At 52.6% G+C, this 25,102-nt stretch overlaps 13 protein-coding genes across 13 annotated transcripts; 3 read left to right on the top strand and 10 right to left on the bottom strand.

Moving 5' to 3' along the window:
- Positions 1-17: 17 nt before the first annotated feature.
- Positions 18-1,334, bottom strand: BKA58DRAFT_394005 (short-chain dehydrogenase). The gene has a single exon (XM_046171152.1). The coding sequence runs from the start codon at positions 982-984 to the stop codon at positions 208-210; it is 777 nt and encodes a 258-aa protein (XP_046020538.1). The 5' UTR covers positions 985-1,334; the 3' UTR covers positions 18-207.
- Positions 1,335-4,370, top strand: BKA58DRAFT_369736 (FAD binding domain-containing protein). Its single transcript, XM_046168972.1, has 6 exons — positions 1,335-1,844; positions 1,896-1,922; positions 1,973-2,147; positions 2,239-2,250; positions 2,299-3,388; positions 3,445-4,370. The coding sequence occupies exons 1-6, from the start codon at positions 1,807-1,809 to the stop codon at positions 4,095-4,097; spliced, it is 1,995 nt and encodes a 664-aa protein (XP_046020537.1). The 5' UTR covers positions 1,335-1,806; the 3' UTR covers positions 4,098-4,370.
- A 1,671-nt stretch (positions 4,371-6,041) lies between these two features.
- Positions 6,042-6,813, bottom strand: BKA58DRAFT_369735 (uncharacterized protein; the record flags this gene model as incomplete). Its single annotated transcript, XM_046168971.1, has 2 exons — positions 6,738-6,813; positions 6,042-6,693 (listed from the first exon to the last, which is right to left on the bottom strand). The coding sequence occupies exons 1-2, from the start codon at positions 6,806-6,808 to the stop codon at positions 6,042-6,044; spliced, it is 723 nt and encodes a 240-aa protein (XP_046020536.1). The 5' UTR covers positions 6,809-6,813.
- A 917-nt stretch (positions 6,814-7,730) lies between these two features.
- Positions 7,731-8,524, bottom strand: BKA58DRAFT_347681 (uncharacterized protein; the record flags this gene model as incomplete). The annotated part of the gene is made up of 2 exons (XM_046168461.1): positions 8,054-8,524; positions 7,731-8,002 (listed from the first exon to the last, which is right to left on the bottom strand). Coding segments are annotated over exons 1-2 (360 nt in total), but the record flags the coding sequence as incomplete, so codon positions are not given.
- BKA58DRAFT_57652 (ribonucleotide reductase inhibitor-domain-containing protein) lies at positions 8,520-10,181 on the bottom strand. Its single transcript, XM_046175562.1, has one exon. The coding sequence runs from the start codon at positions 9,917-9,919 to the stop codon at positions 8,987-8,989; it is 933 nt and encodes a 310-aa protein (XP_046020534.1). The 5' UTR covers positions 9,920-10,181; the 3' UTR covers positions 8,520-8,986.
- Positions 10,182-11,045: 864 nt separating this feature from the next.
- BKA58DRAFT_325596 (uncharacterized protein) lies at positions 11,046-11,755 on the bottom strand (the record flags this gene model as incomplete). Its single annotated transcript, XM_046168018.1, has 2 exons — positions 11,046-11,444; positions 11,501-11,755. 2 exons carry the CDS (start codon positions 11,753-11,755, stop codon positions 11,046-11,048), a joined length of 654 nt encoding a protein of 217 aa, XP_046020533.1.
- A 923-nt stretch (positions 11,756-12,678) lies between these two features.
- On the bottom strand, positions 12,679-14,084 carry BKA58DRAFT_393997 (uncharacterized protein). Its single transcript, XM_046171151.1, has 2 exons — positions 13,173-14,084; positions 12,679-13,114 (listed from the first exon to the last, which is right to left on the bottom strand). The coding sequence occupies exons 1-2, from the start codon at positions 13,766-13,768 to the stop codon at positions 12,925-12,927; spliced, it is 786 nt and encodes a 261-aa protein (XP_046020532.1). The 5' UTR covers positions 13,769-14,084; the 3' UTR covers positions 12,679-12,924.
- BKA58DRAFT_393995 (ribosomal protein S8) lies at positions 14,085-15,367 on the top strand. Its single transcript, XM_046171150.1, has 4 exons — positions 14,085-14,188; positions 14,352-14,447; positions 14,504-14,588; positions 14,822-15,367. The coding sequence occupies exons 2-4, from the start codon at positions 14,400-14,402 to the stop codon at positions 15,079-15,081; spliced, it is 393 nt and encodes a 130-aa protein (XP_046020531.1). The 5' UTR covers positions 14,085-14,188; positions 14,352-14,399; the 3' UTR covers positions 15,082-15,367.
- BKA58DRAFT_393993 (heat shock protein) lies at positions 15,368-18,640 on the bottom strand. Its single transcript, XM_046171149.1, has one exon. It carries the CDS (start codon positions 18,335-18,337, stop codon positions 15,578-15,580), a length of 2,760 nt encoding a protein of 919 aa, XP_046020530.1. The 5' UTR covers positions 18,338-18,640; the 3' UTR covers positions 15,368-15,577.
- A 677-nt stretch (positions 18,641-19,317) lies between these two features.
- BKA58DRAFT_449884 (uncharacterized protein) lies at positions 19,318-20,228 on the top strand (the record flags this gene model as incomplete). The annotated part of the gene is made up of 2 exons (XM_046174327.1): positions 19,318-19,391; positions 19,437-20,228. 2 exons carry the CDS (start codon positions 19,318-19,320, stop codon positions 20,134-20,136), a joined length of 774 nt encoding a protein of 257 aa, XP_046020529.1. The 3' UTR covers positions 20,137-20,228.
- On the bottom strand, positions 20,227-21,094 carry BKA58DRAFT_393989 (uncharacterized protein). Its single transcript, XM_046171148.1, has one exon. The coding sequence runs from the start codon at positions 20,788-20,790 to the stop codon at positions 20,320-20,322; it is 471 nt and encodes a 156-aa protein (XP_046020528.1). The 5' UTR covers positions 20,791-21,094; the 3' UTR covers positions 20,227-20,319.
- On the bottom strand, positions 20,914-21,444 carry BKA58DRAFT_444485 (uncharacterized protein; the record flags this gene model as incomplete). The annotated part of the gene is made up of 2 exons (XM_046174072.1): positions 20,914-21,173; positions 21,234-21,444. 2 exons carry the CDS (start codon positions 21,442-21,444, stop codon positions 20,914-20,916), a joined length of 471 nt encoding a protein of 156 aa, XP_046020527.1.
- Positions 21,445-23,459: 2,015 nt separating this feature from the next.
- On the bottom strand, positions 23,460-24,849 carry BKA58DRAFT_369716 (short chain dehydrogenase/ reductase; the record flags this gene model as incomplete). The annotated part of the gene is made up of 5 exons (XM_046168970.1): positions 24,645-24,849; positions 24,531-24,597; positions 24,344-24,474; positions 23,983-24,271; positions 23,460-23,905 (listed from the first exon to the last, which is right to left on the bottom strand). Exons 1-5 carry the CDS (start codon positions 24,672-24,674, stop codon positions 23,460-23,462), a joined length of 963 nt encoding a protein of 320 aa, XP_046020526.1. The 5' UTR covers positions 24,675-24,849.
- Positions 24,850-25,102: the final 253 nt, after the last annotated feature.

The following is a 25,102-nucleotide window of genomic DNA, read 5'->3' as shown; positions in this document are numbered from 1 at the left end:
AATCGGCCTCTGGAGTCAGAGAATTTGTTGTGTTACTTTTTCGGCGCGCCTTTGAAACTCGGGTGGCTGGCATCACGTCTGAGGTTGGGGGTCATTATATCACGCTAGCCGCTTGGAGTTGATCGCGGGCGTGCCTATCATCCCGAGGTCACTTCAGAACAAAGCACAAATCCATTGACTAAACATCAATCCATCGGGGAGCCACGATTATTTAGCCATGCTCTGGAAGATCGGTCCCATATTCTCCTGCCAAGTATCCACAATCTTATTCGCAGGACCCGCAGCGATCATCTCGTCTCCTTTCTTCCACTTCCCTATCGTCTCCTCCGTAAACTCCTCTACGCTCAACGCAGCTTGGTTCTTCTCCTTCTTGTTGTCGTCAGGATCCTTCCTTTCACGATGTAGATCCGTCGCTACAGTCGGCGGTGCAATCTCAACGACCTTGATCTTGGTATCCTTTAATTGAGCGCGTAGATTCATCGACCAGAAATGCAGCCATGCTTTGGTACCGCAGTATACGGGGTTGACGAGGGAAAACGGGACAAAGCCAAGGACGGAAGATACGTTGACGACGAGTGCCATTGGCTTGGATTTAAAGTGCGCGAGCAGGTGCAATGTGAGGTGCATGGGCCCACGTTGGTTGATGTCGATTTCCTGGTCGGCCTTGCTTCCAAATTCTTCTGGATCCATTTCGTTGACATCGAGCGGTCGCTGCACACCGGCATTGTTGACGAGACAGTCCAGATCCGGGTGCTCGGAAACCAGCTTCTTGATGAAAGCTGGGATAGACTTGACGTCTCCGGTATCAAGCACGTAGTAAGCTGCTGCTCCGATTTCTTTTGCGGCTTCCTGCAGTTTTGACTCTGTCCGGCCGGCGATGATGACTTTCTTCCCGTCCTTTATCAGCTGTTGCGCAAGGGCCTTTCCGATGCCGCCACCACCGCCGGTGACGAGGGCGGTTTTGAAGTCGTAGTTTGTGGACATGTTGATGGTATGAATGCGAGGTCCGAAAGATGAATAGAACTTTCCAATTGAGAAAACTATAGCAAAGATTTCTTGCGAGCTTATTAGATCAACGCTATGATACTGGTGACGTGCATCTAGGACGCCGTCGCTGATGGCGTGTGTACGTCATGACCCCATTTCAGTAGTGGAATTTGGTCCAATGCGCAGACTGTTGGCAACTACGACACCAGTGCAGCACAGTCTTTCTCAGAATTCGAAGTTTGTTGGAGGCAAACCTCGCCGTGCAACGAGGCATAATGCTTTACTAATGTTGTGCAAGATCTGACCGCTGTCCAAAATCTCTCGTTTACCAAGCATGACCAAGGACCCACACTTATTACGCTGAGGACGCACGATGGAAGGGGCGCAGCCGCACCCGGGACGGCTGCATCCACATCCACATCTTCATCTCCTCTCCAACCCCATCCGCCTGACAAAGCCCTGACAAACTGCAAAACGTTCTTGCGCTCACCTCCAGGCCCACACCGAGATGAGCGAATCACGATCTCAGGACGCCGTTCCATGCGTCATACGGTCCAAACCGGCTTGGCGTGATGTGGGGTAGCCACGCACCAGATCGCGTCGACAACGCCGGGATGTGGGCTTTTGATGCGCCGAACAGCATTGCCGTAGTGTGAGGTTGCTAGGGTACGTGGGACGGAGCGTTTGTAAGGTCGTCTTATATTAGATGAAAGCCACGCTCGTGCTGTGCATAGCCAGTCTTGCGTCGAATGAAACATTTGTGCGGGGTATACACACGCGAACAAGCAACTCTAGCGACAACGGCAAGGAACCTTCAAAATGACGATTTCAGAGATACCAGAGTCAAAATGCGACGTGTTAGTCTGCCGATATCAAGCAATGCGATGATGTAGCTAATGAGTACAAAGCCTCATTGTCGGTGCTGGTCCAGCAGGGTAAGGATCACCACAACAATGGTCATCGTTGAAGACTGACCAAGTCTTAGGTTGATGCTGTCAGCTTGGATGGCGAGATGCGGCATCAATGCTCGTGTTGTCGATAAACGTGGCACAAAGATCTATTCAGGACAAGCAGATGGTTTACAGCTCCGCAGTCTGGAGATCTTTGACAGCTTTGGTTTCGCGGATAGAGCTTGGAAGGAAGCGAACCACTTGATAGAGGTACGTGCATGAACCTTCTTCCAGAGGACAGCTGGCCCACGGCGTTTCCATCTGGTTGCTATCCAAGTGAACCTTACTGACTAGTATCTAGTTCTGCATGTGGGTATGTTGTTACACTCGATAGAACCACTAGCATTCCTAACGTTCGTAGAATCCCGGCGAAGATGGTGTGATACGCCGCTCGGACGGAGTTCCAGATACACCACCTGGTCTCTCCCGATTCAAGGAGATCGTTCTCCACCAGGGACGGATTGAAAGGTTCTTCCTCGATCACATCAAAAAGCACTCCAGGGATACATTACGTGTCGAGCGTGCAGTGCTACCGGAGTCGCTTCACATCGCCGATGATCGAGTTGATGACCACTCGCCCGATAACTACCCTGTTACAGTCCAACTACGATATCTCACGGAAGATGAGGCCAAACCAGCGCAAAGCAAGGGATCTGGAGTTAACGATGGTCTGTTCAGGAGCAATCTGGCAGAAGACGACACTGAAGACCTTATCGCCAACAGCCAGCAAAAGCAAGGCAGCACGGAGATCGTAAAGGCAAAGTATGTCGTAGGCTGCGACGGTGCTCACAGTTGGACGCGAAAGCAACTAGGCTTTGAGCTCGAAGGCGAGCCTACCGACCACATCTGGGGCGTCTTGGACATTATCCCCATCACAGACTTCCCGGATGTTCGCAAGCGTTGTGCTATCCACAGCGCGTCTTCCGGATCGATGATGATTATCCCGCGTGAGAACAAGATTGCACGCCTGTACATCCAGCTCACAGAGATCAAGCCTGATGCCAGCGGCCGAGCGGACCGGTCGAAGATCACCCCGGAAACCATCATCACGGCGGCACAAAAGATCATGGCACCGTATAAGCTAACGTACGAATACTGCGACTGGTGGACGGCTTACCAGATCGGCCAGCGAGTTGGCAAGAATTTCCACCACAAGAGCCGTGTTTTCCTAGCTGGTGATGCAGTGCATACGCACTCTCCGAAAGCAGGCCAGGGTATGAACGTCTCGATGCAGGACGGGTACAACTTGGGCTGGAAGCTGGGATTGGTGGTGAAGGGCATCGCTCACCCATCCATCCTGAAGACCTACCAGTCCGAGCGGAGGCGTATTGCGCAGGACTTAATTGCCTTCGACCACAAGTTCTCGCGGCTATTTTCCGGTCGACCGGCCAAGGACGTCATGGACGAAGAAGGCGTCAGTATGGATGAGTTCAAGAATGCTTTCCTCAAGGGTACGTCACATCAAAGCCGGTCTCATCCACTAAACCCATCCACTAACTCCCCCCAGGCCAACTCTTCGCAACCGGCCTCTCAGTCGACTACGGCACGAGCATGCTAGTCGGCAAGCCGGGCTCCGCCGCCGACCAAGGCGACGGCACAGACGTGTCCTCCTCGTCTCCCGTCATCGGCAAGCAGGACCTCGCCTCGGAAATCAAACTCGGCATGCGCTTCCCCAGCCACCAAGTCATCAACCAAGCCGACGGCCGCGCCTGGGAGTTCCAACAAAAGCTCAAAAGCGATGGCCGCTTCCGCATCATCGTTTTCGCTGGTAACGTCTCGAACGCACAGCAAAGCGCCCGTTTGAAGACCTTCTGTCAGGCCCTCGAGTCGTCGTCGGTACTGTCGCCGCACCTCGGAAAGAATATCGAAGTGCTCACGTTGCACTCGTCCAAGTGGAAGGAAGTAGAGCTGTTACGCGATTTACCGGATGTACTGCATCCGTTTGATGCGAAGACAGGGTGGGATTACGATTCCGTGTATGCGGATGATGCGAATCCGTTTGAGGGCTTTGGTGATGCGTATAAGGGGTATGGGGTTGATAGGGAGAGGGGTTGTGTGGTTGTTGCGAGGCCGGATCAGTATGTGGGGTACATTGATGAGGTTGATGGGGAGGGATGTAAGGGCGTTGAGACCTACTTCAAGGGTATATTCGTATCGTAGTCAGCTATCGAGGAGATAGGCAATCGCGAAAGAGATGACTTTACACATGTATGCTCCACGTTTCAATCTCTCGTGTCATCACAAGATACAAGGTATTCGTATGTCTGACGGGTCGTTCTTGAAACGTTCTTATTGGCATTTGCTCTCTTCGAGAGGCAGTCTTCTAGCGCAGCTATCTACTTGATGATCGCACTGGAAAATCTGAACTGAGACCGCACACAGACTAGAAAGACTCGCGTGGAACTTCAGTACCGAATGTAAACTAATCATGACTAACCGCTTCGACAAGACTTTCGATGTCTGCATGTATCAAGTGATGAACCTTTTTCTTCCCCAAGCAAAGCCATGATTGTAGCGCAATAGTCGAGCGTAAGATGCAGTCGTCGATCGGATCGGTGGAGCAGTCTTCAGTCTTCCAAGGCTGGCGATCTGAGTATCGGTTAGCATTCCTTTCAAGAGTCAGGAGCAGTGACGTACCTTTCTCTACTTACTTGTAGGCCGGGTATGTCTCTTTGTAGCAATCTCTTTGTTTAGTGTCGTGATCATGAAAGTTGCAGTTATGGTTCTCCTTGGAAAACACATCCTTTGGATTCCGCCGTGCTCTTGCCTTCCGTTGAGAATTCTCGCCCATATCCGCGATGAGGTCCTCCAGAAACTCGCGATGGTAATCGCGGCGTCCCACATACCTGAACTCGTCTTCACTCCAAAGGTGGGAGGCGATAGCAACGGCGAATTCTCGGTGCGCTGAAGATGAGTCGGTTGCTTTGTAGATGCAATCTACCACATCGGTACTTTTGCCAGCGTCTAATTCCATCTTCTCTAGAGCCACGTCGATGCAGGCATCTCGAAAACCACAGTCTTGTATCTTGTGGCCGAGCAAATAGCACTCACGCCACTTGACAGACTCCTCCTCGGCACGAATCGCCTGCGCTTTTTCCAAAGGAGATTCACCGGTATCATGGAGACTTATGAGCGTGCTTCCAAGTTCCACGGTGGGGAAACCAGTAATATCTTCGTCGACGATGTAGAAAAGGCCTGTTTGGAGCCAGGCGCGGTAGATTTCGAAAGCCCGAGCCGAGTTGTCTGGCAGCCTCACTTCTTTGGGCCCGGCGTTTTTCTCCTTATTCGCGAGTGTTTTTTCGTCGAAGAAGGTGGTGCTGATTCGAAGAAGTTTCTTATCGACCGTGAATGTCTTCGGAAATCTGCTGACGAGGACGGTGATCGTCTCCGACTGGAGGCTGTCTGCGGTCAGATATACATGTCGATATACCGCTTGATCGCACTTAACTGGGTTTCTCGGCAACTGAGCGCCTCAGCTTCCTTGGTTCAGGAACAATGTCTGATTTCTCAGCCTTTCGCTTCAGGTGTGGGGTGCGGGTTGTCATTGTGAGCGGTGATGATGGCAGGAGTAAGCGTGGAGAGAGAGTTGGTGGTAGGAGCCAAAGTCCAAACCTAGCAGCGAAAGTCTTTTATATCGATGGAATAACTGCAAACTAGCAGGTAAAAGCAGCGAAGCGAAGATACGATGAAGTAAAGGTGCTCGGTATCGCAACTTCCTGGCAGCATTAAAGTGAGCGTGTCACGGTGGAATGAACATACATCAGTCGGCATGATAGAGAGATGAAGAGACAGTAAAGTTGTATTGACTTGTAGTGATCAGACCACCGGGCAGCTGCCTGCGTATGAAGTCCGATGCATGACAGGGCTTAACGCCAATGTATGCTGCAAAAGGAATTAGAACCTCAACTTCCGATATCGTTATCCTTCTGCCAAAACGCTCTGTCTTCTGCCGGACGCCAAGTCGAGGACTGAGTCGTGCGATACAAATATGCGTAGGTACTATTGGAACGTGTCAGCAAGTCGTCAAGAGAGTCGCATAGGGAAGACAAGCTTCGTACATTTGACCTATCATTGGCGGAGATCGCAAGCCATGAATGGAGGGTTTCAGTACCGGAACGCGGGCTTAGTCTTGTAGCAAGGCTTGTCTCCGTGGTCGTGGTACTTGCAAGTCTCAACTTGGTCTAACCATTGTGTTGGGTGGGCTCTCTTGATATCCTCTTGAAGCCCTGGCATGATAGCTCTTACGACATCCATCATGAATTCTGGTGGCTGACTTTCTAGGTACTCTAGACAACCGTCCCGTGGCCAACCGATGACAAATAAGTCGACCGCGAATTTCCGATGGGCCGAATCTTTTGCCGACCGCGAAAAGACATACTTGGCGAATTGTTGAGGGCATTTCCCGAGTTTGAGTATACGCTCTATCATGGCGTCGATTAAGGCGTCCTTGAAATCGATGTCCTGAATGAAGTCTGCAAGAACGTAAAGCTCTTTCCATGTGTCACCTTCCTTGCTGTCGTTTTTCCCTTCTTCTTCACTTCCAACGAAGACTCGGCCGGTGTAAAGGAATTTAACCCAAGCCCTGAACCAATCTGGTTCGACATCCAACACATCGACAGCAGCCTCGTGGCCCGTTTTCCACTCTTTCTTCAGCGCGTTGTTGAAGAATACCGAGCTTGCGCTGAGTAGCTCCTCGTGGACATAAAATTCCTGCTTGGCTACGCCGACGCGGACGATGATCGCTTTCGAATTCACACTACTGCAGTCAGCTAACGTATGAGAAGTGTCTATGCTACTTACCTAGGCCCATCATCGGCGGAGCACCGCACTCTCTTTCGAGGCGGCTCCGTTGTCGCAGGTTTGTCGACCATAGTGCTCTTGACTGGCGCGCGTGTGTTGCTAGCGAGATGGACGAGGAAGAGCGTTTGCGACTTTGGAAGCAAACTCGGGTCGCTAACGAGCGTGGGATCGCTAAGCACGGGCTGATGAGAAGTGAGAGAGAGTCTATAGTCAAGCGGTACGTTACCGAATCGGTCAAAGTGAGTGTGAAACCGAGCAGCGGAGGCGCCGCATCAGAGTGTACCCTGAGGAATACATTGTAGTGTAATTAGCAAAACTTGCAGATTACGAGACCATGTATACTTCAACTGATCTGTCAATGTAATACACAACAAAAGGACGAGAAACATCTTCGTATGAATGTACCGTCCAGGCCAATCGATATTGCACATGCTCAAAAGCAGAACTCTGCCATCTCTTTATAACACACCCCATCACCATGATCATGATACCTACACCCTGACCCTTCTCCATCTTTCCCCTCAAACAATTCCCTAAGCCCACACCGCCTCAACCCCTCTCCGTTCCCATCCTTCCCACCCACCAAACCTCTCCCAACCCTCCCCAACACATCCCTAACAAACTCCGCGGGATGCTCCACCCCCTCTCCCAGCTCCCTCCCCCACCTCTCCCTATTCCACACCTTAACAAACACATCCACAGCCAGCACCCTATGTTTCGAGCCCCGCATCGAGTACGGATAGATGTAATTGGCGAGCTGGAGTGGATACTTTTCGCGGGAGAGACAAGCTTCGATTAGGACGTCAATAAGAGCATCGGCGAAGGAAGGGGAGGTGAGGAAGGAGGAGAGGGCATATAGTGCGGACCAGCGGGACCATTCTAGGGATGTAGATGGGGGTTTAGATGGGGGAGAGGGGATAGTAGTAGTGGTGGTGGCGGTGGGGAAGGAGGATGAGAAGGAAGGCGTTGTGGGTGTTATCGGACTTTCAACACTGCTGCTGTTGCTGTTGCTATCTGAATGCGAGATATCCGTAGGCGTAGTAATAAAGACACGACCTGTGTACAGCCATTTGATCCAGATAGCAAAGGTTTCCGCGGGTGTTTCAGGCAGTGTGACGAGGGTGAAGTCGTTGGCGTCGGTTTGTTTCCACTCGGTTTTCAGGGCGGCGGTGAAGAAGAGCGAGTTGGTGCGGAGCAGGGCTTCGTGGACGAAGAAGATGCGGCTGGGTGTGCCGACGAGGATTTTGATGGGCAGTGATGTGATGCTGATGGGTGGTGAGAAGAGGTCTGTGAAGACTGGTTGACAGAACACTTACTCAGGTCCTTCGTCCCTGGAATAGCGCACTCTTCTTGGTCGAGCAAGGCTTGGTGAGGTAGAAGATTCCGTCATGGTGCTCTCGTTCATGTCTGATCAACTCGATAACGGTGCCGGAAGGAAAACCCGGCCAGCGGACAACGACCATTTTGAAATCTCTGAAGACATCCTACAACGTCTTTTGTGCATCGCTTACACGCCTTACACATCTTCCACAAACAGTAAAGGCGATCCGATACATGCGGACGTTCGAACGATAGAAGGGTCGTTGGACCAGGGTGTCGGAAGCGCGGCATATCATTTACCCTAGAGTAATAGCAGGCCCAACGCAAACACCCTCCATCCTATAACGGCCCAGCGACGCTAAAGCCACAAGGGAATTATCCGACCACTACAACACCGGAGCATACCGAACAACCGAACTATTGAACTGCACGGACAGAGGCGAAACTGCACAATGTGGTCATTGAATGGCCGAAAGCATACGTTAGATTGAAGCAGAGCGAAACGAGCCACTCATAAATTCTGCAACATGAACAGCCCAGACGACAAAAAGACCCTTACGAATGAGAGATATTGCAAGGAGAATGTGCCGAGTCACTAGATTGAGGAGATTGGTGAGGAGAAACCAGGAGTAGATTTGCCAACTAGACGACAGGAAAATAACCGGGTATACGCGCCGACGTTACATACATACATCGCTTGTTCATGAACGCCGTTGTTGCGCCGCTGTTGCGCCGCTTATAAGGACCGCTTCGCGTGTCGGAGGAAGGAACCAAAAGGGAAGACAGACTGTCTGTGTGACGTGAACCAAGGTATATACAAGAAGCGAAGTAGCGAAAAGGCTCCGGGGCGACAAGAAGACCGACCGTAGGAAAGAGACCGAACAACCCGCCTAAAAGGAACATCTTAAGCGACCTGTGATATCATCCCTTTAGATACCACCCATGTCCACCTCTTTTGATAAGAAGTCCGCCTCTTCGAAATCACTCCCACTCCCCGCACCAACCCTTCCTTCCATATGCGCCGCGTTTTCAAAATCCATATCGATGTCATCATCGCTGATGGTACGCTGTGCCGTCCTACGCGACTTGGGCAGCGCGACGCGACGAGGTGGCGGCTGCATGTTTAGCCCTTGCGGCGGAGTTTCGCTCAGCGGGCTAACAGGCACTTCATCGACTTCAACACCCATGCCCATGCCCCTCGCTGATGAGCCGAAGAAGAAGGTTGTGTCTAATGTCCTGACTTCATCTTCGTCCTGCCATGAGCGTTTCGACGGGTTGTGAGGGCGTTGCGAGGTCGTTGAGTATCCGCTATCTGTGGAGGCTTTGGAGGAGAAGGGCTGGGTGAAAGTTTCGGCGGGGAGGGGGAAGTAGTTTGGTGGTGGGGGCGTGCCGTTCGCGGCATAGAGGTGTGGGTTTGTTGTTGGTTGCTCTGCAAAGCCGCCGATTTTGTTCAGTCCGCAGAAGGGCAGGAGTTCTCGCTGGTGCAGGACTTCGTCTGGAACGGCTTCTCGGGGTGGTTTGACGGCTAGGGTGGGTCGCGACATGGTGGTTTGGATCGAGGGTAGGCCGGATGTCTTGTGGATCTTGTAGCCTTCCGGCACGCTCTTTCGCACCCTCATGCCGACGCTGAGTAGGTCTGCTTGTACTTGGCCCGGGACGTCGGGAGCGAGTTTCTCTCTGTGCTGGTGCTGATGTTGTGTCGCTGTCCTTGTGTTTTGGTGTCGCGGTCGGGTAATCGGATCTAGGCCCCGCAGATCGTCGTTATCCTCGAAATCGTCCCGCACCTCGAAATAGCTTGTGATGCTGGGCTGGAACTTTCTCTTGCTGCGGTGTTCTTCTGTCGGCGTATGGCGAGCTTGCATAGCGGGTGCAATTGTGTGTATGTGAGTGTGAGGGAGAAAGGAGCGGTCGGAAGGCGAGGTCAGGCAGGATTATGCGGTGTCGCTGAGGTGGAGAGGGGATCTTTCTGATGCCGCTTCGATGCACGCTCGAGCCCTTGGGGGCTGAAGATGGACAGGGTTCCGGGATGACAGGACGGGTGATCAATTTAGTTGCTTGACGAGGAACGGCGGGTAGATTTCGCTTTCCGAGTCACGCTCCGGTCGGAGTGCAAGAGGGAGAGAAGAAGCAAATGCGACAACCCAAGTTCTCTCGAGGGCCTGGCCGGATGACGGCAGTTGATGTAAATGAGGAGTCGCGCGCTGATCAGCGGTTGTGACGCGACTGGACGGCCGAACTGGAACCGCGAACCAAACGATGATCGTTGACCGGCTTATTCACGCCTTCCCCACTGCGGTTCGCTCCCTATCTAACCTGTCAGTTGTCTGAGATGCGAGGTCGTCTCAACGCTGCGCTGAAACCGCTACATGCAATGTCTCATGAACAATGCCTGAGTGGTACAAAGACAATTGCTTGTCGCGCGCGCAGCCGTTGCTCTGCGCGACACGCCGACAACTCCTCCAAGGCTGCTTGCTGGCCCGTCCGACTTTCCAGACGATTCATGTTCAGCAAACGCAACTCTTTGCACCCAGAAACACAAAAGCGCCATGTATGCGGTTCAGCATGATTGCTTCCCAGAGGCTAGACGTCGTGCCTTGTTCCCGCTCACGCACGCTTACGCATCCTGTGCTCAACTCCAGGGTGATCGTCCATTGGACTTGTCGATCTGATCTGGGCCCAGTCCCCCGCAATATCGCCGCACAATGCTTCATTCCAATGCGAAGTGTGAATAAGATCCGATTGAATTCGAAAAGAGGCGTTCATCTGCCTAATAGTACATTGAAAGGAAGACCCTTGTTCAAAGTCACATACCAACGACCTATGACGCCAATACACCGGTACGCCTTCCCCCTTAGGACACGCTTGCTGACAGAGGTCCATAACCCAAATGCATCAAATCTCTCGACTTGATACGTTAATACGCGCATTCAAGCGCGTGCGTGTCTCGTTATCGTCTCTTCTCGAATTAACACCGCCTTCAGGATGTGCCTAGTTGTTCACGGGAATGTTACCCATCTCAACTTCCTTCCTCTGCTGCCGAGCTGCCCACTTGTCCGCCATCCAGGTAATCATTGTGACAGCCATGCTTGCGCCCACAAGTAGGAACACGATGAGGGTTCCGTATAGCGCAAACTTGCTTGCTCCACAAAGGGTCTTGAAGTCGCTGTTGCCCATGCCAGCAGGCATGGCAATGTCAGCAGGCAGATCCTGAGCAAGCGGTTGAGAGCTCTGCATCTTGCAAGTCCAGGTCTGGATGGTATCGACTTCCGGCGCGTTGTTGTTGAGCATGTGGGCCCAGATAGTGGTGATCAGGGTAAGGAGAAGAGTAGGAAGGAGGGTAGCGAGGGACAGAAGAGCACGCAGGGTGTATTTCTGACGAAGTGCAAGCTGATGTTTGTTAGGAGGCTGTTCTTTTGCATGGAAACCTTTGCACTTTTACTCACCTGAGGGAGGAAAGATGCGATCAAGAACGCACCGCAGAGAACCAGAGTCACAACAGACGACGCGATGAGCGCCTTGGTTCCCTGTACGTCGAAGTGCTGGGGCCACATCGGCGCCCACCAAGGGTTTGTGAGATGTTGCCTGTTGAAGACATCGAGGGTGTGTGCCGAAGTGCCAAGAATGCAGATGCTGAAGACGACAACAAGGCCAGTAATGATGGCCTGAGCCAAGTGGAAAGGAGCGGGGTTGATCTTCATCTTGACGATAGTCGTTGCTGGCGAAGTTGCTTTTTATGTTGCAAAAACGTAAAGCACGTAAGAGGGTATAAAGATCGGATCGATTACTAGGCGTCAACCAGGAGCACCTTTCTTTCTCGGAATGAAGGACGATGAACGAGAGAACGAAATAACAAGCAAGCACAGAAAGCGGCCTGATATAAGCTAAGGCTCCGAGAGATCTTCTTTGCCTGGGATGGGGGATGGAAAACAACTCTGGGGGTGGCACATGCCTTTAAAACGATCTTGGTCGCAATGGGGGTTTCACGCGTACAGAACACATCGTGCAACCCCCTGCAGCCCATCTGGTGTTCGCGTACAGAAATAGACGAACAAGAGCAAAGAAAGAACGGTAATCTGTCTTGCCGCTGCGACCATCAGTGGGACCTGGACTAGCAGCGCCAGCGTGCTGGGCTTGTGGTGAGAGTATTGTTGTTCGCAGCGCGTAAGCTGCACACCAGTCCTAGAATAGCGATATTAACCTGCATGGAGTCTTGCCGTATTACCGCATGTGTGCATTTAGCAGCACACCCCGTTCCCTGTGGTTCAATGAGCATGCCGATCGTACCGTGCGTCAAAGGCTGTGGCTGGTCTGCGGTTCCGCTGGTAGCGAGGTAGGAGAGAGTCAGGGCATGAGCGGTTGTAGTGCGCTGTCAGCCGTCGAATGAGGATACAGAAAGATGCGACTGCAGGGTCGACAGAGTGTGAAACGCGAATGCAGCGCGGGCGCTTCGAGTTGAGGTGCAGATGCTAATTCGTGAGATGTATGGGCGCTTACAGCCTGGGGTGCTTCTGCGCGATGATTGGCTGTGAGCTTCTGACGCGAGGAGTGAGACTTTGGAGGCAACGACCAACGAAAATAGCAGATCCTCCTGATAGTAAGCTCAGTTCATCTTTTCAAGTAGGCTAATGGAAGTTCATGAATCGTTCGAACTGCTATGCTCATGTTTATTGTTGGGAGAGATGAACGATGTACTATGCATTTTGGCATCCTCACCACAAAGAGTCTCCAACGTCTGCGTGACATGATATTGTTACTGACCATTTGAAACATCTACACAAGCTCGCTGATTGCGATGGTAATACCCAAGCTACCAAGTTGTCAGAGCGCCGCGAAACGCCATGAGCGGAGAGTCGGCTCGGAAGCGCTATCAAAGTTGACCTGTGAGGCCTCCAAAGCCCCACTTCCGCCGCCCTGAGCCTTGCGACTCTTTTGCCTTGCCCTTCTTCGCGGCCTCTAGAGAATGCGTCTTCTCCCAATCCTCGTCGGCCTTGTACGCAGTGATCGCCTGTTCGAGGTTGTAGCTGGCTTGTTCGAGATAAAGGAGTGCAACGTCGTATCTAGTGCGGATGTCAGTTCTCCATATGTCCACTATATGGTGGAAGGTGATGTCCTTACTCCGCGACCTTGCATTTAACCATAAACTTCCGTAGCTTTGTCTTTTTGATCTCTTCCTCCTCGCCCTCTAACGGCCTGGGGCTTAGACTAACCCCACCTTTGTAGAACTCTCCCGGTATGAGTACCGTCCTACGCGCCGCTAGTAGATGATCCGCATATAAGTTGTTCGTTCGGCGTAAGGCGTCGGCAGGCACACCATATCGGAGCGATAGCGATAAGATCGAGTCGTTGTTCTGGTCGACAAAGTGTAGAACATCAGGAGCGTCCTCGGCGTCTGTCCTCGACTTCTCAGATAGTGGTTGCAGCGCGTTGCCTGCTGAGTATGGTGGTAGTTCGTCGTCGACTTGCTCGCCCGGTGGCGAATACGTAGGAGGATCGCGGAGACCTTGTGGTGGTAGTGCTGAGGGTCCTGTCGCTATCTGGCAGTATGGGCAATAATTCTGAAATCTAGGGTTATCCGTTAAGCATCTGGCGCATATGGCACGCCCGCAGCAGTCAAGTCTGCGCTCGAACTGCGACGGCTTTTCGGTCTTCTCATCGTAGGTTGGGGGAATAGAGGATAGCAGCGCAGCGCAGGTACAGCATGCTTCAGACATGATGAAACAAAAGGGTGAACTATGGTGTATGAGAGGACTTCCGGATGTCTACACGTGAGGTTCGTAAGAGACGACAGGAGGCAAAGTGACTGCCGCTACGTCATGACTAAGACGGTTGGCGATCGCGAGGGCACGTGAAGGCGCGCTGCATCTTCGTGGGATTCAATCCATGTACTCTGCGATATGAACTCCCATGGCTCGGCAGACATGTCATCTTTCTGTATTGTGATTGCGACATGTGGGGGACAGCCAGGTGTTGGAGTTTGGTGCTGAGTGCACTGAGCCTGCAAGGGTCCCGTCGTTGCTGCCAAGTCCAGCCCCGTTAGCGAGGACACGGTCCACCACACCAATTTGCGCCTTCCAAACTCGAACTTTTCTCGCATCACCGTCCTTCCCTACCGCCCACCGCACCCTCACGAGGTATGTCTTGGACCCGAGTGCCCTTCAGAGCCCGGGGATGCAATCACCGTCGTCCGCAAGGATGAGGGCGACACTGCTTCTCCTCTTCGACACGAGCTGAAGAACCCTCATGCAAGGGCACTCTCCATGCTCTGGCATCTGGAGGCTAACCACCCACGCGCAGATACCTCAGTCGCCTCCGCCACAGAGAATCTCCCGTTAAACCGTCAAAATGGTCAAGACTTCCGTCCTCAACGATGCGCTCAACGCCATCAACAACGTAAGCTACAGCGCCTAGGAATCAGTCACAGAGGACATGCGCTAACAACTAAACAGGCTGAGAAGGCTGGCAAGCGCCAGGTCCTGATCCGTCCTTCCTCCAAGGTCATCGTCAAGTTCCTCACTGTCATGCAGCGTCACGGTACGTCGACTCCTCCATCTACCACATCACGCGTCATGTCCCCAAAGACGTGTATTCCTCCGCTAGCAACCCTATCACCTCTTCGGGCTGATAACTACTCACTGATCTCGACTCCCCACGATCAATGAGCTTTAAGTGTCCGATAAATTAACTGCGGAGGACTTACACGTCTTCGGATCCCTTTCATGACGTCTGATGTTTATTTCGCCGCAACAAACACTAATTCTCTTCAGGATACATTGGCGAGTTCGAGGAGGTCGACGACCACCGCAACGGCAAGATCGTCATCCAGCTCAACGGCCGCATCAACAAGACCGGTGTCATCTCTCCCCGCTACAACGTCCAGCTCCGCGACATGGAGAAGTGGGTCGTCAAGCTACTTCCCTCGCGTCAATTCGGTTACATCGTCCTCACCACCTCCGCTGGTATCATGGACCACGAGGAGGCCCGCAGGAAGCACGTTGCTGGCAAGATTCTTGGTTTCTTCTACTAGAGGCTGTCTCGATATGTGGTGGTGTGGGATTCAATATACCCTGGCTTGGGCAAGCATATGTTTGGCCAAGTAAGCCCATCATGGGAACGTTGGACGAAGAAACGACAAAAGTTCATGACTGGGAAATTTGCAACATGTCCGCTGTGATGCTCGTGATTAAGATTGTCTGTGGAAGACGAAGACAGCTTGTACGACGTGATTATTGCATCTTCCGACATTGAGATGTTGCCATTAGAATCCAACGGCGAACCACTAATGCATGGTGAAGGTTAGGGTATTTGAAATATGGTTCTCATTAACTATGTACAAGACATGGTCATCAAGCATGCTACCCAGTAAAACGCCGAACCGCGCCTCTACTTTTCTTCAACAATCATCAAACCGTGAATCATAATCCCATCATGATGCCTCTACTAGGGCATTCTTCCCACAGAAACACATCCCTAAACGCCTATGCTGAAATGCCTCTAACTGAACCTGCAGCTACTACACTCATCTAATCGTAAAGATCCATATCCTCCTCCGCATCCAACTCAGCAGCCGCATCAGACTCGTCGTACATCTCCGAATCATCTTCACTGTCTGTGTGGTTGGGCAACACCATAATATGTCCATCATCAAGCACAACCCTCGCCGTCTCACCATCCTTGATAGAACCACGGAGGATAAGCACAGCAAGCCGGTTAAGTACCTCTTTCTCGATGAGACGCGCGAGCGGCCTAGCACCATACGCCGGCGAGTAGCCCGCTGAACCAAGGTAATCCCGTACCTCAGGCGTCATCTCGATGCGCACATTACGTCCGTTCTGGTTGAGTCGCTTCTGGATCTCGCCAAGGCGCACATCCACGATCTTGCGGATTTCGCGCTTGGTGAGGCGGTTGAAGATGACGATGGAGGAGATGCGGTTGAGGAACTCGGGAAGGAACCAGTTGCGCAGGGCGCCCATGACCATTTCTTTGGTTGTGGGGTCGATCTTGCCGTCGGGTGCGTTGGGGCGGGATAGGTGCTCGGCTCCGAGGTTGGACGTCATGACGACGATGCAGTTCTTTGCGTCGACGACGCGGCCTTGGCCGTCGGTGATGCGGCCATCGTCCATGAGTTGGAGGAGTACCGTTAGGACTTCCTTGGCGGCTTTTTCGACTTCGTCGAAGAGCAGGATGGAGAAGGGTTTGCGGCGCAGGGCTTCGGTAAGCTGGCCTCCGGCATCGTGACCTACGTAGCCGGGTGGTGCTCCGATCATTCGGCTGAGGGAGTGGCGCTCTTGGTACTCCGACATGTCGAAGCGGATCATGGCCTTTGCGTCGTCGAATAGGAACTCTGCAAGAGCCTTGGTGAGAAGTGTCTTACCGGTACCGGAAGGACCACAGAACAAGAAGCTGGGCGGTTGATTGGGGTTGGCCAGACCAGAGCGCTGGAGCCGGATGGCGTTGGAGACGGAGACGACAGCCTCCCTCTGACCAACGACGACTTCTTGAAGATGGCGCTCCATGTTGAGCAGCTTGTCCTTTTCCGTGGTCTTGAGTCGAGTAACTGGGATACCGGTCCAGCGAGCGACAATCTCGTTGATCTGGTCCGGACCAACAGAGTCGCTCATGAGAGCCTCACCACCACCACTAGCTTGGTGAGACCACATCTCTGCATCCGCACGGGCCTTGTCTCGCTCCAGCTCGCTGATGCGCTGCTCGACATCGGGAATGGCGTAGTACTTGAGATCGGAAGCAGTCTGGATGTCGCGCATACGCTCGGCTTCAGCAAGCTTCGTCTTGAGGCCTTCGAGCTTGAGCTTCTGCTCCTGGATGTCCTTGCTGCGACCCTTTTCGCGCTCGTACATCTCACGAAGCGGCTTCAGCTCTTCTTCGATGTTGGCGGCCTCTGCGCGCGCCTCCTTCAGACGGACTTGTGATGCCTCATCCTTCTCTCGGGAGAGCGCGTGGATCTCGATTTGTAGTTGTCGGTGGCGTCGCTCGAGGTTATCAAGCGCTTCGGGTTGTGACTCGCGGGTGACGCGGACGGCTGCAGCAGCCTCATCGATAAGGTCAACGGCAGAATCGGGTAGTCGACGCTGGGTAAGGTAGCGGGCAGCCAGGGTGGCTGATGCGACAATGGCACCGTCCATAATGGTGACACCGTGATGGGTTTCGTAGCGCTCCTTGAGACCACGAAGAATGGAAATAGTCTCAGGAATGGACGGTTCCTTAACGAGGACCTGTTGGAAGCGACGCTCGAAAGCAGCATCCTTTTCGATGTACTTTCGGTACTCGCCTAGGGTTGTCGCGCCAATGCAGTGAAGCTGTCCACGAGCCAGCATGGGCTTCAGCAAATTGGCAGCGTCCATGCCACCCTCTCCAGATGAACCAGCGCCCATGAGAAGGTGGATTTCGTCGACGAACAGTACTATCATTTCCTTCGACTCCTCAATCTCCTTCAGGACGCCCTTCATGCGGTCTTCGAATTCTCCGCGGTACTTGCTGCCAGCAACCAAAGCACCAACATCAAGGGAAAGAAGCTTGCAGGCTGCGAGATTGGCCGGCACATCAGCGTCGACAATGCGGCGGGCAAGACCCTCGACGACTGTAGTTTTACCAACACCAGGCTCTCCGATGAGGACTGGGTTGTTCTTGGTTCGCCGAGTCAAGATACGGATGACTCTGCGCGTCTCATCTTCTCGGCCAATGACTGGGTCGATCTTGCCCTCTCGTGCCATTGCCGTCATGTCGATGGTGAACTTCTTCAAGTTCTCGTTTTCCTGCTCCGCATCTGCCGACTTGGAGTCCACCCGCTTTGTTCCTCGGAGTGCCAAGATGGCATTGTCAATTTGCTTGACGTTCGGTACGTTCGAGTCGGCGAGGATCCGTTGCATTTGCGCATCCTGGCAGAGGGACTGGATGAGGTGGTCGACGGCGATGAAGCTGTCTTTTTGTGTCTTGCTCAAGTCTTCGGCGGAGCGGAGCACCTTGGCCATGGCCGGCGAAGGTGAGGTACGCTCTGGTGGAGGGTCTTGGCTTGGTAACCGTACCATAGCCTTCTTGAGGTTGCGCTCGAAGAGTTGCGGGTCGCCATTCGCGCGTTCGAGGACTTGCTTGAATAGCGGCGGCGGTGGTACGTCGACTTGGTTCGCCAGATCCTTGGGCGGATCTATGAGCGAAACGGCGAGGTGGAGGGGTGTGAGTTGTGAGTGCGCATAGCCCTTAGCTAGATCGAAGCTGTCTGCTAGAGCCTTCGCGGCGCGGTCGGTGTAGGCGTCGAATGAAGTCATGGTGATTCGTGACTATAGCCTTGTGTATATGGCCCGAAGCCAAAGGGAATAATCGTGTGTCGTGAGTGCGTACTCAGGATTCGTATATGCGGTGTGTTGTTGTTGGGTATCTCTGGAGAAGAAAGGAAGGAACTGTTGCACAAAGGACTCGAGAAATACTTATAGGGTGAAGGCAGATGAAGTCAGTCTTACACAACGCTTCGCGAAGAGTCAGGAAGTCGTCAGTGGCATCGTGTGGTTTCTCGTCATATCTCGAAGCTAGGCGTGGGTTCTGCCCTGTCGGTAGAAGCTTCTGGATCCTCGTACAGGTTTCCGGTCAGGCAAAGAGCTGCCCGCCAATCGTAGCTACGTCACGCCTGTTGCACTATACCCGATATGGCCTAGAGCAGTCGCGTCGGCCCAACTGGTGCCACATCAGATCATCCATGGATCACTCCACACCTACCCAACGTTCAACTGCAATGACCATGGTTCAATGCGACTCAGGCGGATCCGCAATCAGCGTGGCAGGGTGTGACTCTTTACGCCTCGCGGCCTGACGTCCGGTTCGAAAGCCTAAGGCCAAGGTATTCTCGGCACGTCAGAGACAACAGTATGCATTCTGCTATGCGTGGTGAAGTATCGCATGACTGAGCATCTCCAGGGGCCATGATTGAGCAATTAACCTCTCTTTGCAGAAGTTTTAATTCTGACACGTCAAAGAATACATTCAGTGCGCGCTACTTATTTGTTCGTTGTCACAGATTGCTTGCACTACTAACCTCAATATTTGAGTATGCAGGCTATCCTTTTTCCACCAAGTGGAACTGTGGTTGATGGTATCTTGGGTGTGTCTTCGCTACTATGGAGCCCTGCTGGCCACATCGCAGTTGCGGAGGCAATTGCTTACGCACGTGACCGAGAATGAGGCGCAGTTACTGTATCTTGATCTTCTGTTCCCCGCCTCCACCATTGCACTCGACACACATTTTGGCCTCATCATGGATAGCCTGCTCAGTCTATTCCGTCCCACGCCACCACCCCCATCTGATAGAGTGCATTTCACAAATCCGGTGTAACGTCAAAGGCACTTGTGCGGTCCGCGAACCATCTACAATAGCGTCAAAGATCTCAGGAAACGTGTCGACTTCTACGAAGAAATCACCATCTTCGCTTGGCCATCACGCGGAGGTGTGATCGTACTCGAGAGGCCCTGTCCTGCAGATTTCGACTATCTCGGCCTCGACCGTCTCAATCCACCGAAGAAGCATCACGCCACTCGACAAGAGGAAGACGACTTTGCTCAGCGCTTACTATCGCTCGGCGGGAAGTGGTGGGACTCTCCCGCTAGACACGCCCTCTTCGTTGAACCCGACCACTTGCAAGATGAGGAGGAAATGGCTGCTCAGCCTGAGCCGACGGCGAGGGAAAACGCGTGGGTTGGTGTCGCATGGCCTAGTTCGGGCGGACTGGTCGTAGCTGAGTGGCCGACCATGATGTACCCTGGTGGACGCATGGACGAGGTCGCTCCACGCGATGTGTCAAGATTGTTCCTATGTGTGACAATGGACGAGAAGGCTGCAGTGCTGATGGACAGCAAACTTGGAGGGAAGCGGTGGAAAGGAGTGGAGGATTACGAGGGCAAAGCTTTCATTGGCAGCTGGGGAACCCATCGAGGCGAAGTTGGCGAACTTCAACAAACGTGGCCAAACGATGGAGAGAGTCAGAATCTTGGCAGTAAAGCTCTGCCTGGTTCGTCTGCTCTGGAGCCCTCTGGAGTGCTCTGGAACAGTCATGAGTGTGCAGGAGCGCATGTTTGATAGTCGTGTCAGCGAATGGAAAGGCCTCTGAAGGCTCTGCTTGATGTACAAGATACGTAAGTTATGTTCAAAAGTGCATGAATAACCCCCCAGTCTCAGCCTCCTCTCCCGCCCCCTCCTCGAGAGCCGACAAACGCCTTTCCTTGCTACACTTTCGTTCCGACAGGCACATGATCTCGCCCCCTACGAGATAGCTATGCCTTTGACAGTGTATCCGTACATCCCGCAGCCAACACCGATTTGTCCCGAAAGTGACATCAAGTTCTTCTCGTCTCCCTTCTGAGAGCGTTGCGGCGTTGCGGCAAGTGTCTGAAAGGCAGTTTCGCAGTCCAAGTAGCACTGGGCTGCGTCAAACGAATCTTTGTCTGGCACCCAATGGAGCTTAAATTGCCAATTGGTATACGGCTCCGGCCCATCGGCTCTCGCCAAATGTGTGAATCGTTTGACCCGTGAATGTTGACTCGGAGACAGCCCGGTGAGATTGTCAAAGACGTCAGCCATCCACTCGAGTTGCTTGCCATTATTGACTGTACCGCGACAGAACGTTGAATAGATCTGATTCGTTGCGGAACTGAAAACGTCTGCCGGGACGGCGCTCGCCGCATCCACGCAACTGACGTTCAGAACTGGAAGAGGTTCCTCCACGGCACTCATCCTGGAGCCGCAGTTTGGGGTCGTGAAACCTTCCAAGAGCTGGTAGTCCTCCTCAATGTCTTCCGAGTCGTCGGAAGAGTCGGCGGCGACCGCGGGGTCGTTGAGAGAGGAGCCGTCGCCTCGTCAAGAAGCTGCGAAGGGCTTGATGCCCTTGGCCTTTGGGTTCACAGGATAATGTCCAATCTTTTTCTGAGCCCACATAGCCATGGCGTACCAAGCATAGGTGTCCGCGTTTTGGCCGGGGTACCAGCCGTCGGCCCTGTAGTTACGCGAAATTTTCGCATAATACGGCCCATAGGTAAGTTCGTTGCGTTGCTTGGTCTTCGGACCGAACATTATGCGCAGATCTTCGACATTGGGGGATTTGTCGGATCCTCCCGAGTCTGTGAGAGAAAGGAATGTTAGGGCACTGTCTTTCGCGGTCCGTACTGAGGTCTACTTACTAACAAAGTATCCAAGATGCGTTATCTCGTGAAAGAAGCACCTCGCTCGATTGTCCCAACTCTCCAGATTCTCCTGCCGTTCATCATATCGTTTTGCGTACCGAGTTGCTTCGTCCAAAGTCCGAAGGTCGTTAAAGAACCTGTTGCAAAAGGTGATCTGACCGTAGCCACCGAACCAACCTCCATCATACTGATCCGAGCAAGCTTGCATGATGAGTTCCTCCTTCGGCGCGCCATCTTTTGGCAGCGGCCGATATTGCGGATTGTTCACGGGAGCGTCTTTGCGGTCACCGCACGTATTACCCGGATCGCCTGTATTGTCACCACCGCTACATCTCACGTGGATCCACAGATTGCGGCATGGCCACCCCGGGCTCCATGGTGGCCTCTGCCACTTCGAGAACCATATTGAGCTTGCTGCGTCATATATCTCTGGAAGCGTCTGATCAGCGTCTACCAAGATTCAAGCCGATCACAAATACACATACGTCAAATCTCTCCTTTCCTCTCGTCGTTCAGGGGAGCTTTTGGACTGACTTCAGAGCCCCAAAACTCCCTCGCTGCTTGACCTTTCCAGTCGAAGTTGGCGTACAAGCCGTCCAGATGAGACAGCTTGTAGAAGTCATTGTATGCCGCGTTGATGGCATCCTTGGCCGGCGAGTCGCAACCTTCGTAACCAAAAAGACGAGTGCCGCGCACATTTGCTGCGTCAAGTTGGTTTGGGCATTAGCTTGAATGACTAGGAAGAGGATTGTTGGAAGAAGCACAAGTTTGCCTGAAGACATGGCTGAAAGAAAGTGTCAGATTGACACAGGCTTTGAAGCGAAACAGAGTTGGTCAGAGAATAGAGAGATCTCCAAGGTTGAAATGTGAAGGAAATCTTGATTGGAACTTGGAAGACTCTCCTGCGAAAACACGCCTCCTCTTATACATCTTGCCAGATGCTGGATTTCTGCAAACCTTACAGCCCCCAGCTTTCGTAGTGAAGAGGTAGCCCCTCCAGAGCATGGATGTACCGCTGTGGCACAGGTCTTGACTGTGAAGTGCAAGGGTTCGAAGACATGTAAGCTTATCGTGACAACGGAATCTTCAGATGACGTTGAGGTAGGACTTTGCTACAAAATGTGATACTGAGGCACAGACTTTCGTGAATGACCATTCGTCATGTGTTGAAGGACTTGCGAAGTTAGCCTCGTCGAAATCTTTGCTTCGCGCTTGGTGTTCGCCGTGCTACTACTACTACTGTGTCTATTTCAGCTCGTACAGACCTCAGTGTTCGGGCTGGAGGGTTTTTGCATCAACTTCAGGTTTGCTCTCGCGGAGTGGTTGATAAAACCGCGAGTCGCTGGGGCTAAATTGGCGGCGCAACGTCTGAGCAGTGAGAAGGATTCGGGTTGATATTCGATTGACGTGAGGGCCATTGCCATCGTCGATATCTAGATGGTACGGATCAGAAGAGCGTAGTCAAGACTGGAATAGACAACGGTTTGCTGGGCCGAGACAGAACGAAGGATTGGGAAAAATATCGAGAAAACTTGCAATGACCGCGAAGACTCAGAAAAGAAGTGATTGCTCAACTGTGACTGTGCCCTCGTGCCTGCCCACCGCGAGGAATGACCCCTGAAGCTTAAACCATCGGATAAGGCTCCGGGTGGCGGTAAAGCAACCACCTTTGCAGACCACTGTGCGTGTACTCATCAGCGAGACCAGAAGTTCGCATCGAGATGCTAGACGAGGAAATTGATGATGGGCCTGCATGAGGCGCGGCAGAGTATCTACGTCAAGAATCCTCAGCTTTGAGATTTCGAAATTCGTATTTGAATCGGCCCCGAAGCTCCTTATATTGGGCTAAACACCTCATACAAAGAAAAGATGAACAGGCCTGAAGCTACATTAGACCAAAGATGAGCAGATATGGAGGCGTAGCGTCAATGTAGGCTCCAGGGTGTTCATTTTTCCCCTTGAATGGGGTGTAAGGACAGCTGTCAAGAGCGATGCGATCGGGGGCCGTGGTCGTGGATGTTTGGCCGCCGATTTCACGCACTCCAACGTGCTGACCCTTAGGCGGGTCCGCGATCAGCGTGGCACGGGTCCGGTTCGAAACCTTGGAAGCCAAAGGCCAAGGCGTACTCGACAATTCAGAGACAATGAACAACAACAGCATTGAACGAAGCTTTACACAGCAATCGTACTGTAGAAAAACCAGCAACATTTCGTATTTTCGTCCTACTTTTCACCCAACGCATCACCCCAACACTTCTTCTCCATATCGCGCCTCACGAATGGCCACGCGAGAAGCATGAACATGGCCATCAGCGTGTCCACGATCCCCCATCCGCGCCGCGGACTCGCACCCATAGCATTCGCCCACAATAGCTGAGGATCGAATCTCCCATCACATACAGCATAGTCGCCGCTCGCGACATTTGCCACAATCTCGGGCGCAATCTTTGCAGCGTAAGGAAATTGCTTCTCCAACTCGTGAAGCTCGCCGGACGTGCCTTCAATGCGCTTGGTAAGTTCGGGTTTAGTCTTTTGCTCTTGCAGAAACGTTGGCGTGATGAAGTTGTGCGCAAAGATACATTGTACAGCGTATGTGCTCTTTGGGCCTGAGTACCTCATGACTTCCATGCGTAGGGTGTCTGCAAGTGAGCGTTGAGCAGCTTTGGCGGCTTGATGGACACACAAGATCAGTCAGTATTCTGGCTTCAAGACTTGTACCATTCTATGACGATGCATAACCACTTACCGGAGTATGCTAGGTAGCCAGGTGCCGGAACAAGCGATGCGGAACTATTCACGAACACAATTTTCCTCAACTTTGGGCTTGATGGCACCGCAGAGTCTTCGTCATCCTGAGTCCACAGCTTCATTGCCGCCTGCGCTGGATATAGGCTTGAATAGTAGTTGTTGTTCATACAGCGTTCGAATACCTCAGGCTGAAGATCGAGCAAGTACCCGCACTCCGACGGTGTACCGCCAGCAACACAGTACACGATATCCGGAATTGTTGGCTGTGATGCGAAAAGGGAATACGCCTAGTATTATCGTTAGAATGCTAGTTGGGACTTGCCTTCTTCTTATAGTGGTTGAACCAGACGCCTACTCACTCTTGAAGGTGTGCCAAGGTCCGCAGCAACTGCCGCGACCTGCTGGCTTTCGTCTCTTCTGCTTGCAAGAATTTCATCTTTGGTCTCGTCGAGCTGCGTCTGCCCGCGCGCAAAGATAGTCACATGAGCACCTATACGTTGCTGTTTAACAACAATAACTCACACTCTAGACACACCAATGACGTACCTTGAGAAGCCATAACCTTCGACATCTCCTTCCCTAGTCCCTTCGATCCGCCGATCACAAACACCGTCTTCACGTGTCAGCGTGCATACATGGGTAAGACAGGTAGCACCGTACCTTCCCACTTAGATCACCTTTAGGCGCCATTCTTGCGTGTTGTGAAACGGACGGCAATGTAAAAGAGTGGTGGTTTCCGGAGAATTGATGGGAGCGAAGGCGAGCCAGACACGACGCCGCCACTTCATCTGTGGCCCGTGTAAGGGTACTATTCTGCGCGTTTGTGGCACGGTAACTGTTTAGGCAGCGGCGCTGCGTCGCGAAGGTGCACGGCCCGCGTGATAAATGTATTGCACCTGTAGACAATAGGCTATATCAAACACCAGACAATGGGTAATACGATGATGAGGCTTTGTGAGAATGCCCTGCTTCTATTGCATGATCACTTGTAAGGTCGGAAATACGGCAGATTGGAGGCTGTCAAGGTCAAAGCCTGGGTTGTCTCACTCTATCTGAGCACGGTGAGACTTGATCATTGCGCATATCCAACGCTTGAACAACAACAAGCATGCAAAAGT

The sequence above is a fragment of the Alternaria rosae genome, assembly GCF_020736505.1.
Source record: "Alternaria rosae strain MPI-PUGE-AT-0040 chromosome Unknown BKA58scaffold_12, whole genome shotgun sequence".
In the NCBI taxonomy this organism is placed as follows: domain Eukaryota; kingdom Fungi; phylum Ascomycota; class Dothideomycetes; order Pleosporales; family Pleosporaceae; genus Alternaria; species Alternaria rosae.
This window is presented reverse-complemented; position numbering and strand designations above follow the sequence as displayed.

What these genes read in the sequence shown, in the direction of transcription:
- BKA58DRAFT_394005 (XM_046171152.1), bottom strand. Translation starts at nt 984, where the DNA reads ATGTCCACAAACTACGACTTCAAAACCGCCCTCGTCACCGGCGGTGGT.
- BKA58DRAFT_369736 (XM_046168972.1), top strand. Translation starts at nt 1,807, where the DNA reads ATGACGATTTCAGAGATACCAGAGTCAAAATGCGACGT. An exon ending in CCAGAGTCAAAATGCGACGT is followed by an intron (nt 1,845 to 1,895) that starts GTTAGTCTGCCG and finishes ATGAGTACAAAG; the next exon opens with CCTCATTGTCGGTGCTGGTC. An exon ending in GTCGGTGCTGGTCCAGCAGG is followed by an intron (nt 1,923 to 1,972) that starts GTAAGGATCACC and finishes ACCAAGTCTTAG; the next exon opens with GTTGATGCTGTCAGCTTGGA.
- BKA58DRAFT_57652 (XM_046175562.1), bottom strand. Translation starts at nt 9,919, where the DNA reads ATGCAAGCTCGCCATACGCCGACAGAAGAACACCGCAGCAAGAGAAAG.
- BKA58DRAFT_393997 (XM_046171151.1), bottom strand. Translation starts at nt 13,768, where the DNA reads ATGTCTGAAGCATGCTGTACCTGCGCTGCGCTGCTATCCTCTATTCCC. An exon ending in GTTAAATGCAAGGTCGCGGA is followed by an intron (nt 13,115 to 13,172) that starts GTAAGGACATCA and finishes CATCCGCACTAG; the next exon opens with ATACGACGTTGCACTCCTTT.
- BKA58DRAFT_393995 (XM_046171150.1), top strand. Translation starts at nt 14,400, where the DNA reads ATGGTCAAGACTTCCGTCCTCAACGATGCGCTCAACGCCATCAACAAC. An exon ending in CGCTCAACGCCATCAACAAC is followed by an intron (nt 14,448 to 14,503) that starts GTAAGCTACAGC and finishes ACAACTAAACAG; the next exon opens with GCTGAGAAGGCTGGCAAGCG. An exon ending in CACTGTCATGCAGCGTCACG is followed by an intron (nt 14,589 to 14,821) that starts GTACGTCGACTC and finishes AATTCTCTTCAG; the next exon opens with GATACATTGGCGAGTTCGAG.
- BKA58DRAFT_393993 (XM_046171149.1), bottom strand. Translation starts at nt 18,337, where the DNA reads ATGACTTCATTCGACGCCTACACCGACCGCGCCGCGAAGGCTCTAGCA.
- BKA58DRAFT_393989 (XM_046171148.1), bottom strand. Translation starts at nt 20,790, where the DNA reads ATGAGTGCCGTGGAGGAACCTCTTCCAGTTCTGAACGTCAGTTGCGTG.